Genomic DNA, 19234 nt, shown 5'->3' with positions numbered 1-19234 from the left:
TCCCACAGCACTACAGAATAGTCCATTTTTTTTCTCTTTTTTTTGTCCTTGATGGACAGATTTTTATTTTTTTTTAAAGGCTCTGTGCAGGATTTCCAGGTGCTGTTGTGCAAAGGGCAAAGAAAGGTGGAGTTATGGCTGTTTAGTGAGAAGGTATGACCAGAAGGGAAATGGAGGTTACTGAGGTGCAGATTAGATTTTAACAATGAAACATAATACATACCTGCTCTCAGTGTCTGCGCTACACTTCGGGGACAGAAGCTCAAATGACTTGGTGAACTTCACCACCTGAAAGATTTGAACAGGGAAAACCCACTAAAGCTTACAGAGATACACGGTATTTACTGAGGAGGAAAAAAAAAGAGGCAGACAGAAAGGAGAGACAAGCACATGCACAAATATACTGACAGGTAGACACACACACACACACACACACACACACACACAGCGGGACAGCAAAGAGAAAAACAGTACCGGTGACTCAATGTCCTCCAGCAACTGAACAGAGCAGCGCTCGCACTTAAGCAGCGTCTGGGCACGGTGCATGATCTTCCTGACAATCTTCTCCAGGTCAGTCTGTTCTTCAAACAGGTCATTGACTACCTCCAGGAGTGCCTGATCACCAGCGACAGAAAAAGATACCACTGGCATTATTCCCAACGATCTAAACCAAATGCAACTGCAAAACAGATTAAATAAGAAATCTGTCAGCGGGTGATAGGGAAGACCTTTTAGATAAAATAGTTTTGCCTCGCTCGGTTGTTGGAACCTGATTATTATCATTATCCTTAAACCATAAACCAACAGGATGATGAAACATGATTACTTTCCCCAATAAAAGTAAATTAGGCCCTTCATCTAAGGCACTACCCACACAATTTAATACACAAGCACATAAAAATCAGATGGTGTAAAGGGAGCTCTCCTCGTTTTTCTCTTCTACTCACTGAACTGTGTTCTCATTATGTTCTCTTCCATCACAGATCAATGTGTGACATGAATTAGTGCGTCTCTTATCATTCCATAAGAGGCTCGGATCATGGACCAGGCCCTTGTCTGGATACAGGCCCATCCCCCCTCCACAGATCCAGAGAAAATGTCCATGTAGGGCTGCATGCTGCTCTGTGATTCCCACTGCAGTGGCAGCAAGTGGGCTGCTGCTGATCAATACTCAGCCTCGATGTCAGCACCAGGAGGGGGGAGGAAGTAATGCTGATCCTACGGATGGGAGGGTTATTATCCTGGTTGGCCCTATGGCCCTTACCCGACTCCTGTCGTATTCCTTCCGTGAGGCTGAGAAGAGCTGGGCGTTGGAGATCGCAATTCCACAGAAGGGCAGGTACATCTGCAACACCTGTGGACACATTGAACACTTGTTAAAGTTGCTGACTTCATGCAGCTACAGGTATGAGATGCTTACTGAAATGAAACGTAATGCTGCTCTGTGGAATTTGTGCCCACTAGTGGCACTGTTATTAGTTTATCTGAAGGAAGTCCCCATTTTATTTGCATCACACAAGCGCGAGAGCAACACAATAAAGTCCTTCTAATGCTTTCATTCTACTCAACTCATTTACAAACAGGAGGAAGGTGAGGCAGGTTTATTTGTATAGTGCATCTCAACAACAAGGCGATTCAAAGTGCTTTACAGGGACATTAAAACATAATGGAAAACGTCAGAAGAAACACATTTAAAGTTCCATTGAGAATCATTTGAAACAAATCATTACAAAATTTAAGAAAAATTTAGTTTAAAAGTTAAAATATAATAAAATTTTAAGATTCTTAAAATAGTTTAGTAAAATAATTTAGTCAAAGGCAGCTGTGAACAGGTGAGTCTTTAACTTTGATTTAAAGGAACCGAGAGTTTCAGCAGACCTGCAGCTTTCTGGGATTTTGTTCCAGACATGTGGAGCACAGAAGCTGAATGCAGCTTCTCCATGTTTGGTTCTGACTCTGGGAACAGAGAGCAGACCAGACCCTGAGTAGTCTGGATGGTTCGTACTGGGTCAGGAGGTCACTGGTGCAATTTAAAACACTCAGAACTTTATAGACCAGTGGCAGTTTTTCTAAATCTATCCTCTGACCAACAGGGCGCCAGTGTAAAGATCTCAGAACTGGAGCGATGTGATCCAGTTTCTTGGTCGTAGTGAGGAGTCGAGCAGCGGCGTTTTGATTTTTTAGGTAAACCTGCAAAGACACTGTTGCAGTAATCAAGCCTACTAAAAATAAATGCAAGTTTTTTCCAGGTCCAGCTGAGACATCAGTCCTTTTATCCTTGATATATTCTTTAAGCGATAGCAGGCTGACTTTGTAATGGCCCTAATGTGTCCGAGTCCATGACTGCACTCAGATTTCTGGCCTGCTCTGCAGTTTATAGTTGTATAGATTGGAGTCATGTGTTGACTTCTAATCTCCCCTCTTTTGGTCCAAAAACAACTATCTCAGTTTTGTCTTTGTTTAGCTGAAGAAAGTTCTGGCACATACACTCATTTACTTGTTCAGTACATTTACCTAGTGCCTGTATAGGGTCATGATCTCCTGGTGATATTGCAATGTAGAGCTGTGTGTCGTCTGCATAGCGATGACAACATATTTTGTTGTTTTCTATTATCTGAGTCAGTAGGAGCATGTAGATGTTAAATAGAAGAGGCCCCAGGGTGGAGCCTTGGGGAACTCCACATGTAATTTTTGTCTGCTCAGATACAAAGTTGCCTATAGACACAAATTAGTCCCTGTTCTTTAAGTCAGATATGAACTAGTTTAGTACTGTGCCAGAAAATCCCACCTAGTTCTTCAGTCGGTAAAGTAATATGCTGTGGTCCACTGTGTCAAAAGCAACACTGAGATCTAGCAGTACTAAAACTGAAATACTGCCACTGTCTGTGTTTAAGTCACTGAACACCTTAACAAGAGCAGTCTTGGTGCTGTGGTGCTGCCTAAAACCTGACTGGAAGATACTGAAGCAGCTGTTCTGTGTTTTTAAAAAAAAATCATTTACCTGTTTAAAAACTGCTTCTTCAATTATTTTACTTAAAAATTGAAGATTAGAAATTGGCCTGTGATTGTTCGTCAGTGTCTAGATTGTTCTTCGTTAACAAGGCTGGATAACAGCAATTTTCAGGGTCTGTGGAAAGACGCCTGACATAAGAGACAAGTTCAGTATCTGTATAAGATCAGAGGCTGTTACCTGTGAAACCTTTTTAAAAATCCTGTGGGCAGGACATCTGGGCAGCAGTAAGAGGAGTTTAGCTGATGTACAATGTCCTCCAGATTTTTATAGTTCATGGGATAAAATTGTGTCATGGTGTTTAAGTTGTTTAAGCTAATTTTAAGTAGGCACAGCACTTATCCTGGACCTGATGTAGAGCTGCTGACTGCTTGTCTAATTTTCTGAATTTTGACTGTAAGAAATGAGGGAAGAAGGAGGGTTTATTAGCCTGTCGACAGTAGCAAGTAAGGAATGAGCAGTAATGTGAATCAAAAAGCAATGAGGCAACAAAAATACAAAAGTTTCATGAGGAGAACAATGCATTTAAACATGTTTATTAGAACTTAAAGTTAGTTTTTTGTGTCTTTACAGCTCCACAGGGCATCTTTAATATTGTATTGTGTTGTTTGTTGGAGGAAAACAACAACAACAACAAAAGAGTAATATTTTCATGACAGAAAAACTTAGCTTTTGAACTGGAACAAATAAGAAATGGCCTTTCATCAGCATTATTACTTGCTGGGACGAATAAATCAATCCGACTGGCATTTTACCGTTTGACTGAATAGTCTGACTCACTGCGCCTTGGGCTGATAACGCGAATTCCTTATTTCACTCATATTTTCTTCACATAAATAATGTAATCACTTGATGTGGCCTAATGACTGTAGTTAATATGTATCCTGAAATCGAATCGATGCCTTACTAGTTTGGAGTCGAACTACATTTCTTTCCTTCCTCGCCGCTGTTGACTCATAATGAATATCAATACACACTCTGCTGAAGGGCGGCCTCGGCTACTACGACAACTGCGATGCGACGGCACAACAATGTGGCCTTATCTGAGAGACCCTCAGCACCCCCTCCTCTCCCCTCCCCTGCCTCCAATAACGTGGAATCAATAGAATTTAGGCGGTGTGCTTCCTTACTCTGCCTCTTTGTTTAGCTATCTATCTTTAGCATCTGGCTGCTGTGTAAACAATGCAATCAGTACAACAAACCCACTAATATTTACCAGCCTTCAGCCTGACCTGAGGGGAGGCACGCCGCAACAATGCATGAATGGGAAGTTACTCAGCTGTGTGGCAGCTGATACAGGAATATCTCTTTCGCCTCTCCGACATGATAATGTATCAGTTACTCATCGGGCCACAAATGAACATGTGACAAATACAACCCTGTAGCATCTCACGGCCTGTACCTGCGACCTACTAATGAAATATTGTCTGGGTAGTCCACTGATTCAGCCTTATAGAGCCGGTTATGGCTTCCATATGAGGTGCTGTTACATGCAGGATTTTGTTTGATATGCTTGAGTGGAAAATACAAAACACAGCGTTATAATAAAGGTAGAACAATATTCATACAGTGATAATCGTGGGCTTGAAATGGCACCACACGCTGGCTAACGTTGAGAAACTCTTCTGTAATTGCTAGAATCTCCTTTTACAATCAAGCAAGAGTCTCCTGGGTGGCTGTCTCTGCCTATTCAATAACAGCAGGCCTATCTGGATCTAAACAGCATGCTGACTGTATGGCAGGAATGGATTGTTTCTGCTAAAGAGAGACTCTAATGACAAAGCAGATGAAAGACTGAAGGAATTTACAGTGTGTGTGTGTACTGTACATATCTGTGTATCGCACTGGCTGCAAATCCTCCATCATTTGTGAACCGGATCAGCTAGAATCACACAAGCTTCGCCGCTCATCTGTTGAATGTGTGTACGCGCAACCCGCCGGAGTTAGAGTATCGTGTTTATGGTGGTATATTATTAATCATCACATAAATTCAATCAATCAACATCAAACGTGTATTTGTTCTGCTCTGGCATGTCGCACATGGTGAAGCGCTAATTAAATCCCTTAATTAAAAGCAATTGTCTTCAGAACAGATGACGCTGAGCAGTAAGTTCATACATAATGCTATTTCAGCTGTCCTATGGAATTCTCTAATAATGATCTTCCACGGAGAGGCAGCGGCCGTCAATAGGCCCAGCAGGAGCGGATTCATTAGCGAGCAGGACTTTGGGGATCTGGCTATGGATCTGTCTATAAGAACTAACAGGCGAACCCAAGGAAAGCACTGCTCTCTCTAATTACATTCTGTCAGGCAGGCCATTATACACGGTTGCATTACAAACAAGACGTTTTATGCCTGGAGACCTCAGGACTGACCAGTAAAGAGGGGTTTAATAACAAAACTAACTGGCCGCAGCCTCGGGGACAAGTCGGCCTCCTCTGAACCGCAATGACTTTGTTTTCCACAACTGGAATTTCATGTAAAGCAAGTCAGAGGAAATTTTGTTGCTCCATGTGAAAGGCAACTATTGGGTGACTTTAAAAGCTGTGTTCACCTTCTATGTGCAGTAAAGACAAAGAAAATGTGGATACCACTACTGATATTTACTTTAAAATGACAAAGCGACATTGAGCAGCAGCTAACCCTCCAATTACCTTCAAATTTACTGACATCTTTTATCCTTTGGTTCAAATTGACTCCAGCAATTTAAACCTCCAGAAAATATCATAATTAAAACTGTTACCCAAGTTTATGAGTAAATGATGAAGCAGTGAGAGTGTCAAATGACAAAAATAAAATAAATAAATAAATAGATAGAAAGTTATTTTTTTAAAATGAAAGTGGAAATAAAAAAGAAGAATAACTAAAATAAAAAAAAATAAATTATGTGGCAATATGAGGCAATATTAATCAAAAATAAATCCATAAAAGCAAAGGCTAATAAAAGTGGAAATATAAAGACAAATGAATAAAATAATAAAAAATAATATTAATTTATTTATTCATTTTTATTTTTGTTATTTTTTTAATTTATTATTATGTTTTGTATTTATTTATTTTGTATTATTTTTTTCATTTTAAAACATTTATTTATTTGTTTATTTGTTTATTTATTTATTTATTTATAATGTCACTTTAAAAGCATTAGCTTTTTCTGTTATGGATTCATTTTTGATTAATATTGCTTTATATTGCCACATTATTTATTTTTTTATTTTATTCATTCTTCTTTTTATTTTCACTTTTATTTTTTTAATTCTTTTATTTATTTATTTTTGTCATTTGGCACTTTCACTACTCCATAGTAAATATCCCTTTAAATAAAACTGAAAAAATTATGCCAATGACCTACTTGGAGATCTTAAGCATTGAATGGGGTCAAATTGATACCAAAGATAATAGGAGGTTTAAGAAATTTAAAATCTAAATGTGTGCTATGTGAAAATGCATGATTTTTTTTTTTAGTTCATATTATTCACTTACACCTCATTCAGACTAAATTGTAATTTTTGGGTTGAAGGCTGCGCTCTTTCTTCTAAAACACACTCACAAGGGCATCACTCGATTACCATCAACACACCATGCTTGGCAGGGATACAAGGCTGTTTACACACACGCGCAGATTTCTTGGTTGAGAAAATGAGCGCGATCAATTAGCATTAATAATTAAGACTTACATAATGAATGAATTTACTAATTAACAGGAGAGCGCAGAGTCACACTGCTTATTGAGATATTTATGGCCTTATTAACATGGCGAACGTCTGGAAGTGTAACAATGGAGGCGACGTCGTGTTTCATTCAGAAATTTCAGTGCTTCAAGCTGCTCTGTGTAAGATATAATGAAGACACTGATTTCTTCTATTTCAGCTGTTGTTTTGGTAGTTTTCTAAATGGTGGCACTTTCATCCGAGAGCTCTGACTCTAGAACGTAGTTTAGGTGAGACATTGTTTTATCCTGGCTGTATATGCAGTTTGGAAATGAATTGATTAGCAGATTATTTTGTATTTTTAACTTAAAATATGATCTAACCTTTCCGATTTACTGACTGATTGTGAAGCTTTGTGAAACTTAATTAAGCTGTTTGACTTGGATATAACTGAAAAATTTTAATTCTTAAAATTTCCAGAAATATCACTGAAATTCAGTTAGTAGGGCTTCGATAGATGCAGACTTTTTGTGATTACTGCAGCAAAAAATAATGAAAATTTCAGCGTAATCAATTTTTTTTTTGAACTGTCAGCATTTCAGTTTTGTCTTGCTATATATATATTTTATTACTTTTTTTATTTTTAATCCACGGTAATAAAGAAATAATCATTATAATCAACAGACAGTTACAGTGAGAAAAAAAAATCCAGTTTAGATATCTCATGGCATGTACATCAATCTGTCTGTAGTGTGAATTCTATGCTTTTTATAGTTTTTTTGTCATATTTGTTTGCTTGTTTTACAGACAGAGGAGACGAAGAGAACTGGGCTTAATAAAATTCTGTATCATGAGGTGCCTAAATCTGGATTTAGGTGAGGACTACATTGACAAGGTTACTAGTTTGTATTATGTTTTATCTTTGACATGTATGCAGAGGCCGGCTATCACTTCATTATAAATCAGTGTTAAACATATTTTGACTTAATTTTTTATGCTAAAGTATTCTTGCTATTGTCTGAATACTTTTTAAATGTGTGAATTTTCCAGAAATAGTGATTGTCCTTGAAGGCGTCATCAAACTGTAAAATACTAAACTTCTCCTTCAAACTAAATTCACATCCATCCATTATCTATACACCGTTTAATCCTCACTAGGGTCGTGGGGGGCTGTAGTCTATCCCAGCTGACTTAGGGTGAAGGCAGAGGACACCCTGGACAGGTCACCAGTCTATCACAGGGCTACACTTAGAGACAGACAACCAAGCACACAATTACTCCCATTGACAATTTAGAATCACCAATTAACCTCAACATGTTTTTGGACTGTGGGAGGAAGCTGGAGAACCCGGAGAGAACCCACAGGGAGAACGTGCAAACTCCCGGGTGTCCTCACTGGGACGCAAAACAGCAACCTTCTAGCTGTGAAGCAACGATGCTAACCACTCACCACTGTCCCACCTGGCTCTTGTTTCTAATGGTGAGCTACAGCAGTATGAACCACTGCGTTTTTACTCTTTACAAAAAAATAGAATTTCTGCACTTCCTAAATATTTCTTTGACTAAAGCGTGCACACATTAAATGTGTTGGACACCAACAATTCTATTATTCAAATTGCCACGAGAATGGCTCTTTTCAAAGCAACAATAATTACTATCTGCCAGATCATAATGGTTTCATCTTTTCTTGATCTATATTGAGAGCTGTCCACTCAGATCTCACAATCTGTTGCAGTAGCTGTGAATCTAAAACTTTGGCATCCCCTCAGGTGCAGTTTTAAATCTTCCCCTTTTTTTTACCTTTAAAATAAAATGTCCTCCCAGCGCATTACACAACACAAAATATAAAGTTTATATGTTTTCTGGTTGCACACTTGCTCCAAATCAAAAAATCAAAATCCTTATAGATGCCAACTGTAGTTTCCATCAAAATTTCATCCAAGTTCACACTTCTTACCTACTTATCCAGCAAACAGTTCAATCTCTGAACCACCTCACCATCCCTTCTGTTTTCTCTCTCGGAGCACATGCACCTACTGTAGCTCTACATTTATGGTTTGGGGTTGCTCTGTGCACTACACACTTCAGAGATTTCCAACAGCGACACTTTGCAGGTACAATTCATCAACACGTATACATTCTCATTGACGTGTTTTTACCCAGACCGTGGCCGCATATTGGAAATATTGCTCCATTTATCCATTTTCTCTTGATTTAAGAGGACTTTTGTGACACTTTGTGAGGAACATGTTTGGTATGGTGCACTTTATGAATTAGATTTGATCTGATATCTTCCAGGATTGTCATAAAAACACGTAGCTTGAGCAGAAATTGTGTTCTCAGTTCTTTTGCTGTGGATTTACATAGGGAAACTGTGTGAAATTCTTCATTAAAGTGTTCCTTCAAGCTGATTTAACAGGGACTTTGGCTGTCAGAGGGAGCACAACGGTGAAGGGGGAGAATGGTATTTGACAATTGACTCATACAGATGTTCAACTAGATTGGCTGATTGAACCTACACAGGAGAACCTGCATCTTATTAGGAGATCATTCATAAGGATGTCTATCCAAAGATAATACACGTCAGATGTATTGAAAGACAAAGTGAAAAGAGAAGCTAAATCAGGATAATAACCTAGGATATGGAGATAGCAGGATGAGGTCAGTCTATACTCTTAAATGAAGTCAGCAGCTACATTCTTCCAGAGAAGATAATGAGACATTGCAATTATACATGGGTTGAACCATTATTCTGACTCCTCAAAGGTCTCCAATCCGGTGTATCAACAGAACGTAATTAGGGAAGCGTGGAATTCAAAACCAGCCGTGTAATGCGTTCAAAACCCTGTAAAGTTTCAGCACATTTTGTTTCCATAAAGATACACTTTACCTCTAATGACATGTGCTGTTGCCGTATCGTTTAATGCTTTGGAAAGTGTGATGCATTTTCTTATTACAAGGTCTTCCATAAAAGCAGAGCTGCAGCTGAGCCGTACAGGGAAGCGTACTGCGTTCTCTAAAGCTAGCATTGCATTTCATTACTAATTCAGCTGTAGCCATCCCAGACATTAGCGTGAGGTTAATGCAATGTGAAGCACACTCAAAACAATGGGAATAAAGAAAAAAGAATTCCTAATCTGCATCTGTTATCATCAATAGGGATGTAATTTTGACGGCGGAGCAGCGACGGAGAAAAACATACGGTAAATAACAACACGACAGTCGAAAATGATCTCTGAAATAAAAGCACAGCAAGCTTTGCATTTCATGTTTCATCTTCTCCCTCCCTTTAGGGGCTCATGCAATAAGAGAGCAAGTCAGTGTATTGGCTTGTCACCGCCTTTCTGCTACATCTATTCAAGCGTGCTGATGGACTAAACACGTGCTCCTCGTGCCTCGCCGATAGACGATCATTCAGAAACACAAGACTGGATCTGGATCAGTGTGAGCGCTCACTCCCCCACCGGCTGCTTTGACATATTATATTTGAATATTACATTCATTCAGTAATTTCTGCGTCTTTGTTGCAACTGCCAACTTCACTCAGCTGTTTACAGACTGAAATGATTCCCAAAGGAGCAGGAATGTAAATCATCCGAGAGCCTCCTTGGATCTGTTTCAAACCCACTACAGGAGCATCTAAGGGGGCCCAAACTCTGCCACAAATCCTGCTCCGGCGTTAACTCTTTGGCAGCGGCTCAAAATCACATAAATGGTGACACTAAATTAATCGCTGACACGCTGGCTGCTCCACTCAGCACTTAAGTGAAGCGTTAACCAATGTGAGACTCTGAACTGCATATATAAAGTTATTATTCTTGGTGGTTTTACCACAGTGTCCGGGCCCTTTGGAACAATTCTGCCTTAGGAAAATTTAATGAAGCTCAGAGACCGAGACATGCTGCAGTCCAGCTAGAAACCGAGTACTGAGACTCAGTCTTTGGGCAAATGTGCCGCTTGTCAGACAAGTGAGTTGGGTGAAATTCTTTAAATAATAAATTTTAGCTACTTTCAGTTTGGACAAACCGAGATGGAGCGGACATTAGCTGCTGTTTGATGGCAGATGAGCAGTTGGTGCTGCTTGTCAAACAGAGAAGGACATCATGGCATGAGATACAGTCAGACTCTTAGGAATATATGTAATCTCAGGTGGAAGTAATTATTCGCTGTGATGATGGCATCGGTCTGCCTGCGATCTGAAATGCTATGATCCTCTGGTAAATGCAGAACTTCCTACTCATATCATTGACATTTTTCAGTTTCCGTGGAAAACATACACTGTAGTAACCATTCCCACAATTTACATGATGTATTGAAGAAATAACAGACTCTGTATCAATGTGTCAATTAGTCATCATCTTGATAATGTGAAAAAGTTTTGGTGTTAACTAATAATTAAGAGCCTCATTTGAAAACTACATCTGCAAAATCTCAACGCTCCGAATGGTTAGCAGGCCCCTGAATCACCACAAGCACCTCCAGTTTGTTTAGCAATTCAAGGAACAGTAAAAACAAAACTCAGTCTGAGCATAAAACCACAGAAATCGACAAGAATCACTCAACAATGAATAAAACGTTCCACGCTTGTAGGTCACAGCGCAAATCATAACACACAAAGGAGACAAAATGTGGAGAAAAAAAACAAAAATCCCCTTTTGGCTTCAGAGAATCCCCTCTTGTTTTCAGTATCTCTGCTATCTCTGTAAACTCATGAGTGTTGCAGCATTGACGGTAATGAAAACTGACATCTCGCATCACTGTAGCCCTGCTATGCTTGTGTACCCTCAACACCACGGAACAGTGTTTGTCTACAAAAAAGAAAAAAAAAGAAAAAACACTGAGTAACATCCTTGAAATGCCACACATGAATCATAAAGCATGAGCGTTACTTCAGGGCTGTTCTTTCCTCTGTGCTATACCTCAATGTGCTGCAGTAAAAACAAGAGTCTGGAGCCTTGCTAGCAGCTCTGGGAACGCTGTAGTTGGGCATCGCCATCATCAGCATGACAGCTTGCGTACGATGTTAACATGCTGGTGTTTCCGTCATCCGTGTCTTGGTTTTGTTTGCTCTTTAGGCTGATATCGTTGGTTTTTGCAGGTATGTGTTCACTGAAATTTTAACCTGATGATGATGCTGGGAGAAAAGGTCGAGGTGTCCCTGAAGCTGTTGCATGTCATCCGATGGGAAAATGTGAATGTTTGTGCAACAGTTTATTATTTGAATTCATCATTTGAACTCTAAACAAAAAAAATGCATTAAAAAAAATCACCAGACACTGAAGTTTTACGGTGAAATTGTTGGGAAACCAAGAATGTCTGCACCAATGTGTCAATCATAGATAGATGTGCAGGTATTTCACAGGATATTTGAAGAGATTTCACACCAACCCAGCCTACTGGAGACGCTAGAGGAGTTGTAACAGGATCACTAGTGATAACAGTTCATCCTCTGGGGAGCGTGAATGTCTGTACAAAGCCTTACTGGCCAAAGAGATGGACCAGCCTTTTGGCGTTAACTGTAGTTGATGCAATTCTGCAGAAATATGTTACAAACTATCAAAAACCATATGACTTCATGATCATTTGTTCCTTTGTGTTGTTAAGATTAACACAACGGATGCATAAAATCCCTTTTTATTGCTTTGCCACTCTCACACTTGTATGTAGACGCTATAATGATTGCATTTATTTTGATTAATTTATTCAAATAAGTAAAGACAACACATCCCAAAAGCCACAGGGTGTACAATTACTGAGACAAACCACCTAATCAGTGTGGCTTATCTAATAAATATATATCTTGGTCTATTCGGCGCAGGCCAAGCAGGCAGCAGGGTTCAATATTTCACTTTGTGTGTTCTTCACCTTCAGCATTTATACTCTCGGCTGTAATGACGAAATTACCTTCTCATCATCTTCGGTGAAGAGTTCGCCACTGGAGGTCTTGTTGATGGCCTGAGCGACTCCAATGATCTCTCCGTCACTGTTGCGAATGGGCATGCACAGGAGCGACTTGGTTTTGTACCCTGTCAGCTTGTCAATTTCATCACTGAACCTGCGATCCTGCACAGTGTGAAATAAAGACACAATGTAAGCACTTGTTGGGGGGGTTGAAAGGCAGTTTCCTCACTCTTAATTTCAGTTGACGGGGCAGTAAATGTGTTGCTCATCAGGACTGCAAGTCTTACTAAGAATAAAAAAAAAAAAAGTCTAGGATAAAGACAATGTGATTGACAAGAGCGTAGTTTGAAGTTTTGCTCTCAGATGATGCCTCAGTTTGGATATTAAAGCCATGTAACCTTCATTTTCTAGTGTAAATAATCAACCAAAGACACTTTTAGACTTCACTCTGACTCTGGTTTGGATGTGAAAGTGTTGTTTTGCCTCAACAAACAGGAAGGAGGCTTTTCTGTTACTGATTGGTGGAGTTTTGACACAGTATGTCCAGCTCACTAGTGCTGGCTTCCATGCTTTCAGTTTCTACAGTTTGACAGATAAAAGCTGAGAGAAAATGACCTGGCTCCCTGTTTCTGTGACTCATGCCAACATGCATGCATGCACAAAGAGGTGCAGGCACCTGATAAGCGTCAGGGATGTTCACCGTCTCCCCGTGCTCAGCCACGTATCCAATGATCCCTTTGCCCCACGGCACCTGAACTTCATCCGAATTCATAGAGGGCAGAACCGTGGTACCTGCGTGCACGTCAAAGAATTTGGACACTAGTGTTTTCTTGTTGCCCGTTCCCTCCACTAAAAACAAGGAGCACCGGTCTGCGTCGACCATAATACAAACAAACACCAGGATTTTGTAGCTGAGACTCGTTAGATCCAAGTCGTTCGAGATGTCTTTGACCAGCTCCAGGAAAAACTCTCTCTCGTTGTGTTCTTTGAGGTAATATTTAAAATCCACGGCTGTGGACGGGTACTGGGGGATGTTGACTCTGGACTCCAGCAGTGCGCTCAGGATGTGCGCAGTGGTCGGGGGCAGAGAGCTCGCCTTCCTCAGCAGGGCTCTCCTCCTCATGCTCGTCAGCGGCTCCTGGGCCCTGGAATTCACATGTTCGTCGTATGTCCTGTTCACGTTGATGGCCTTGGATCTGGCGAAAGTTTTGCGCAGCTCCTTCTGAGACGCTCTCCGCTGCAGACCGTCACATTTGCTCGCCCAGCTGTCCTTGCACGCGTTGCTCTTCTCCTCTCCCCTCGGCTCGGCGGGAGCAGCGGCCGCCGGACTTTTGCTCGCCTGGTGATTCTTGAGCCATTTCTCCACCATGCTATAATTCCCCTTTCTGTTCAGGTAGTCCTCGAACAAGTCGGGATGCGAGTCCAGAAAACTTTCCACGTCAGAGAACACCATATTCGCCACTGCCATGTCTGTGCTTCAGATGGTCCTCAGTGAACCAAATCCATGAAGACGCGCAGGGAAAAAGCATCTATGAGGCTTTACTGAGGGTTAAAGTTAGAGAATCGTGCGAATACCAAAACTTCCAGGATGCATTATGCTGGGAACACCCCTGGAGCTCCGGCTTCATATCCAGGTTCCACTCTGTGAGGAGAGGGATGGAGACTCCCTTTGCGCACCAGCATATCCATCCACAGCATCTCCACAACGTCCACTTAATTAAAGATTTTCACTGTAAAGCAACGTGGAAGCAATTCGAGGCTATTATATGCATTTAAAAAAATAAAAAATAAATCTCACACTGAGCCACTACTGAGCATCACCGTCGTCCTCTTGTGTGCAAATGACGTTGGCTGTGGTTGGCTCCGTCCCGCTGATGCTCGCTTCGTCACACAGACAGGAGCTCAGGGTTGCTTCAGCTCTCAGCCCCTCTGGCCATCTGAACCGTTTGCCCTCCTTTAAGAGAGAGTGTGATGACGGTGCTGAGGATAATGATGTCTAGGGTGAATTCACCTATCATCATTTTCAGCATGAATAATGCACCCCCCCTCCAAGATGCATATTTTAAACTGTGGGGCTGCAATATGCAAAGATGGAAAATGGTGGATTAGAGTGGAGAGGATGTTTTGCTCATTGGTGATGATTACTGAAAATGCAGGAGGTTTCTAAAAAGCAAAAAATACCTCCCATGTGGGTAGATTACATTTTACATAATGCTCTCTGACAAAGAGAATCATTGAGCAGGTGATAAACACTGCAAAATGACAATTCATTTATTTCACACACACAAAAAAAACAAAGTTTGGCAAATCTGCAGGTTTTTTTAATCACTTAGTTATGTAACAGCGACTTTAATTGGCACAGTGAGCATGTCAGAAAATCAAATTCCTTTATACAATATTATTAATGAATCTGAGTGCAGGTGTGACGTTTGAACGCTAGGGGGCGTCATACTCCACAATTTGGACTGCAAATGTAGATCACAGCACAACTGATGGGTCGTAGTTGGTGTCTGCTATCAGGGACACTCCTTGTCCAATTATGTCTTTCACTTTAAGCTTTCTGACTTTGAAAACTGGATATAATATATATGTCAACATGATGTTTTCTACCAGCTTTTATCATACAGTGATCCAACAAATGTACTCGGTGATTTGTGCACTTGCTCTTGATCAGCAACTTCAACTGAGGTCAAACAACTTATATAACCTATGGCTTCCAAAATATGCAGCAGTTGTCACCTAAACATCATCTGACAATTCAAACAGATGTAACAAATGCACTGATTTCTCTGAGGGCGAGACATTACTCTTCCCAAAGTGGTCCAAACACACATGGCCTATAAAAAGTATTCACCACCTGGGAAGTTTTTTTTTCACTTTCATTGATTGCAAACAGGGCACCGGAATCTTTCTGCGTGGAGTTTGCATGTCCTCCCCATGCAGCGTGGGTTCTCTCCGGGTTCTCCGGCTTCCTCCCACAAAAACATGTTGAGGTTAATTGGTGATTCTAAATTGTCCGTAGGTGTGAATGTGAGTGTGCTTGGTTGTCTGTCTCTAAGTGTGGCCCTGTGATAGACTGGTGATCTGTCCAGGGTGTCTCCTGCCTTCACCCTAAGTCAGCTGGGATAGGCTCCAGCCCCCCCGCGACCCTAGTGAGGATTAAGCGATGTATAGATAATGGATGGATGGATGATTGCAAACATGAATCCTAGTCATTTTAATTGAGCCTTTTTGATAAGAAAAAAAAAACAGAGTCAGAACAGATGTCTACTATGTCAGTTGAATAAAATATAAAATATACAACAAGTGAGGGCTCAAGTATTCATCCTCATGAAAGTGACTCATTCTAATTCCACACTGGTGCAGCCGGGTGGTGCTGGAAGTCACACATTTAGTGACAGTTAACCAAAGCATACAACTAAAACTAGACAAAAATTGTTTAATGAGAACAAGGAGAATGTTCTGGAGTGGCCGAGTCAGAACCTAGACCTCATTTCAAATGAGAATTTGTGGGTGTTCTTTAGAGCTTTAGATGTCTTTACAAAGAATAACGTGGTAAAATTACAGCATCCAGATGTGCAGGGCTGATTGAGATCTGTCCACACATGCTCAATGCTAAAATTGCAGCTAAAGATACGACAACTAAATACTGACTTGAAGGGGCTAACACTTATGCAATCACTTACTTTGCATTTTATATTTAATTCACTGACATTACTTTGTAGAAATCGGGCTGGAGTCTATCCCAGCTGACTTAGGGTGAAAGCAGGGGACACCCTGGACAGGTCACCAATCTTTCACAGGGCCACACTTAGAGACAAACAACCAAGCACACTCACATTCACACATACGGATGATTTAGAATCACTAATTAACCTCAACATGTTTTTGGACTGTGTGGGAGGAAGCCGGAGAACCCAGAGAGAACCCACACTGCACGGGGAGGACATGCAAACTCCACACAGAAAGATCCTGGGTGTCCTCACTGGGACACGAACCAGGGATCTTCCAGCTGTGAGGCGACAGTGCCAACCACTGTTCCACCTTGAAGTTTTCCAAATTCCCTGTTCAGGAAATTTGAAAACGTGCATACAAGATATTAGAATATATCGCTCTTTCTATCACTTATTTCTTGGAACATACTAATTTAAAAAAAAATCTAAAACAATGTTTAGTGTCAATTTTATTTAACTTTTAAATTCAAAAATGACAAAAGACAATTGAGGTATCATCGAAGTAGACAAGGCATATTCATTCTTGGGATAATTATTAAGACATTTTGATTGTAAACCAAGACACACAGAAAAAACTACTGATGACAGTTAACAAACAGCTTTCAGTCCCTACATTCTGAATACACAGTATATTGATCAATAATTTATATTAGAAAAGGAACCTGTTAAAACCAGGACATGTCATTTACTCCACCACAAGGGGGCGAGTGATATCAGAAACAGACGTTCAGCCGTGTCAAAGATGGCAACTTCTCTTGCCAACACCACTTCGATTGGTTACTGTTCTGCCTTTTGTTGAAAGAAATTATCAGTCCTGGTCTCTTGAGCAGTTAGTCAAGACACAAAATGGGCAAAGATGAAAAGTTCTTTATGAAGTTGCAGACTTGAGATATGCTATAAGGTCAGCTCGCTCGTTCTTCTTTTTAATCCCCGCGAAGATCATCTTCGTTCCTGGAATGTATTTCTTGGGGTTCTCCAAATAAATCATCAGGGTGTCCTCCTCCCAGATGATGCCTGCAATTAATATGATCAAACACAGCGGAGAATTAAATCAAACAACGTGACTCATAAGACTATTCAAATACTACACATACACACAATCAGCATTTACCTTTGCTTTTGTTGGCATCGGTATAGGAGAAGCCCTCTGCCTGGCCGGTTTTGCGCCCAAACAGACCCCAAAGGTTGGGTCCAACCTTATGCTTTCCACCGTTCTCCACAGTGTGACACTGGGCACACTTCTGGACGAAAGCCTTCTTGCCTTTGGCGATGTCTCCAGGCATGATTTCTACACGAGAGGAAAAAGAGACAGAGAATAAATGGAGTTAACTTCCTGATCAGCTTTGATACTGAACTGTGAACTCCTCTGTTCCTACTCGACCTCTAAGATCTCAGTTTGATTGCTCCACAGGAGATCGTACCTTTGTGGCAGCAGATCCAAAGCTTTTAAACAGCCTTCCTCTCTCAATTAAATGTTCCTTTTTTATTGAGAAAAATCAAAGACGTACAAGTTCTCTATGAATTCTGGCTGCTCTTACTGGTCTTACTATGTCAGTATTTCATTTTAAAAGTTGATCTTACAAGGTTTTATCTTTTTATCTTGTTTAAATATTTGAGATTTGTTTTGCAAATTGGTTTTTACAAGCCTTTATTCTGTGTTCTGACTCACTTTTTGGTCTTACTATATGTACAGCTCTCTGGTCAACTCTGGTTGCTTTAAAAGGTGCTACATATATACACACACACACTTAAAAATTACAAATGAAATCACTCTCAACACCAAAATCCTGCTTTAAAAAATGTAATCCCTCATCCAGCCACAAGGGGAGGTGGGGGGTCACTTCCCAGTTGCGCAACTGGCATGCGCAGTGTTACAAAACTTCTGTAACTCAGCTTTTATAAGACAATGAAAGCGACAGTTACATATGTTTACTATCACTACGATCAGAAAAAAATGATACTAAAAACTAATAATATGGCTTAATATGAGTCACTAGAGCTTCAGAGTTGCTATTAAATAATGTCAGATATTAGGATTAAGCAAGACCCCAGAATGAATAATGTTGCGTTAAAAAGTTAAATACTAAGTTTAGTACAGTAAATGTGATTTAATGTATCCTGTTTTTTTTCTTTTTTTAAGATAACGGAGTTTTAACCGGATACTGACCGGCACCAGACCACGTTGCACACGAGACCAACCGGCAAAAGCAGATTTAAGTGGTAAAGAAACAAGTCATGTTGGTAGAAAACTACAAGAAAAGCTTGATATTACCATAAGTATCGTCCTACCTTCTCTTGATATCTATTCAACCAGCTCAATGTGACTGAAAGCTCCCGGGTTTTGTCGTCCCTGGCTGCCGGCTCGGGTTCGGGCGGTTCACTGGAACTCCTCTTCCTTCACTGAACTCACTCCGGCTTGCTGCGTCATCAGTCATGTGACCCGTTGCATCATCCGCGTCACGACGGACGAGCTCTCGGTGACAATGTGAGTTGCGCAACGTGAAACTCCCTGCCTTCCCACTCATGTCATTTTAACACACCTAGTACTACAACCGCAAGAGATAAGCACGTGGTGAGGTTATCAAACTGGCTTTTCCTTTTGATTCTCTTCCCAAGAAATCATAGAGCTGATCTTTAAAGTGCAAAGTACAGCAACTGGGATTGCATTTATAATAGAAAAAAAAAACACATCCTCTGTCAAAGTGCTGAAAGCAACAGAAGGGGAAGTATAGTCACCTTATATTCTAATTAAAATAACTGTCTGCCCACTTGCTTTCTCTGATCTCTGCCCACACAGGATTCATACAATCCTCTGTGGTCCTAACAATAGGAAGCCTGCAAATCAGTAGTGACAAGGGGGTATTCTCACTATGACAAGCTGTGAGACAGAGGAAGGCTTAAATAAGAGAGTGTCAGAGTTCAGGCCGGCTATGAAATC

The 19234-nt window shown here is 40.6% G+C and overlaps 2 protein-coding genes across 2 annotated transcripts in view; both read right to left on the bottom strand.

Moving 5' to 3' along the window:
- Nucleotides 1–14030, bottom strand: part of pde11a (phosphodiesterase 11a) — a 42771-nt gene extending 28741 nt beyond the window's left edge. The window contains exons 1-5 of the mRNA XM_008306200.1: nucleotides 13239–14030; nucleotides 12566–12724; nucleotides 1265–1354; nucleotides 475–615; nucleotides 224–288 (exon numbers count right to left, since the gene is read on the bottom strand). Coding sequence (XP_008304422.1) covers nucleotides 224–288; nucleotides 475–615; nucleotides 1265–1354; nucleotides 12566–12724; nucleotides 13239–14030 — 1247 coding nt within the window. The remainder of the gene's footprint in view (nucleotides 1–223; nucleotides 289–474; nucleotides 616–1264; nucleotides 1355–12565; nucleotides 12725–13238) is intronic.
- A 2697-nt stretch (nucleotides 14031–16727) lies between these two features.
- Nucleotides 16728–18699, bottom strand: LOC103375901 (cytochrome c-b). The gene is made up of 3 exons (XM_008306197.1): nucleotides 18586–18699; nucleotides 17408–17584; nucleotides 16728–17310 (listed from the first exon to the last, which is right to left on the bottom strand). Exons 2-3 carry the CDS (start codon nucleotides 17577–17579, stop codon nucleotides 17165–17167), a joined length of 318 nt encoding a protein of 105 aa, XP_008304419.1. The 5' UTR covers nucleotides 17580–17584; nucleotides 18586–18699; the 3' UTR covers nucleotides 16728–17164.
- Between the last annotated feature and the right edge of the window lie 535 nt (nucleotides 18700–19234).

This window comes from Stegastes partitus, unplaced genomic scaffold (assembly GCF_000690725.1).
Source record: "Stegastes partitus isolate 25-593 unplaced genomic scaffold, Stegastes_partitus-1.0.2 Scaffold3629, whole genome shotgun sequence".
Classification (NCBI taxonomy): domain Eukaryota; kingdom Metazoa; phylum Chordata; class Actinopteri; family Pomacentridae; genus Stegastes; species Stegastes partitus.
Note: the sequence above shows the minus strand (reverse complement) of the source record. Positions and strands in the feature narration are given on the sequence as shown.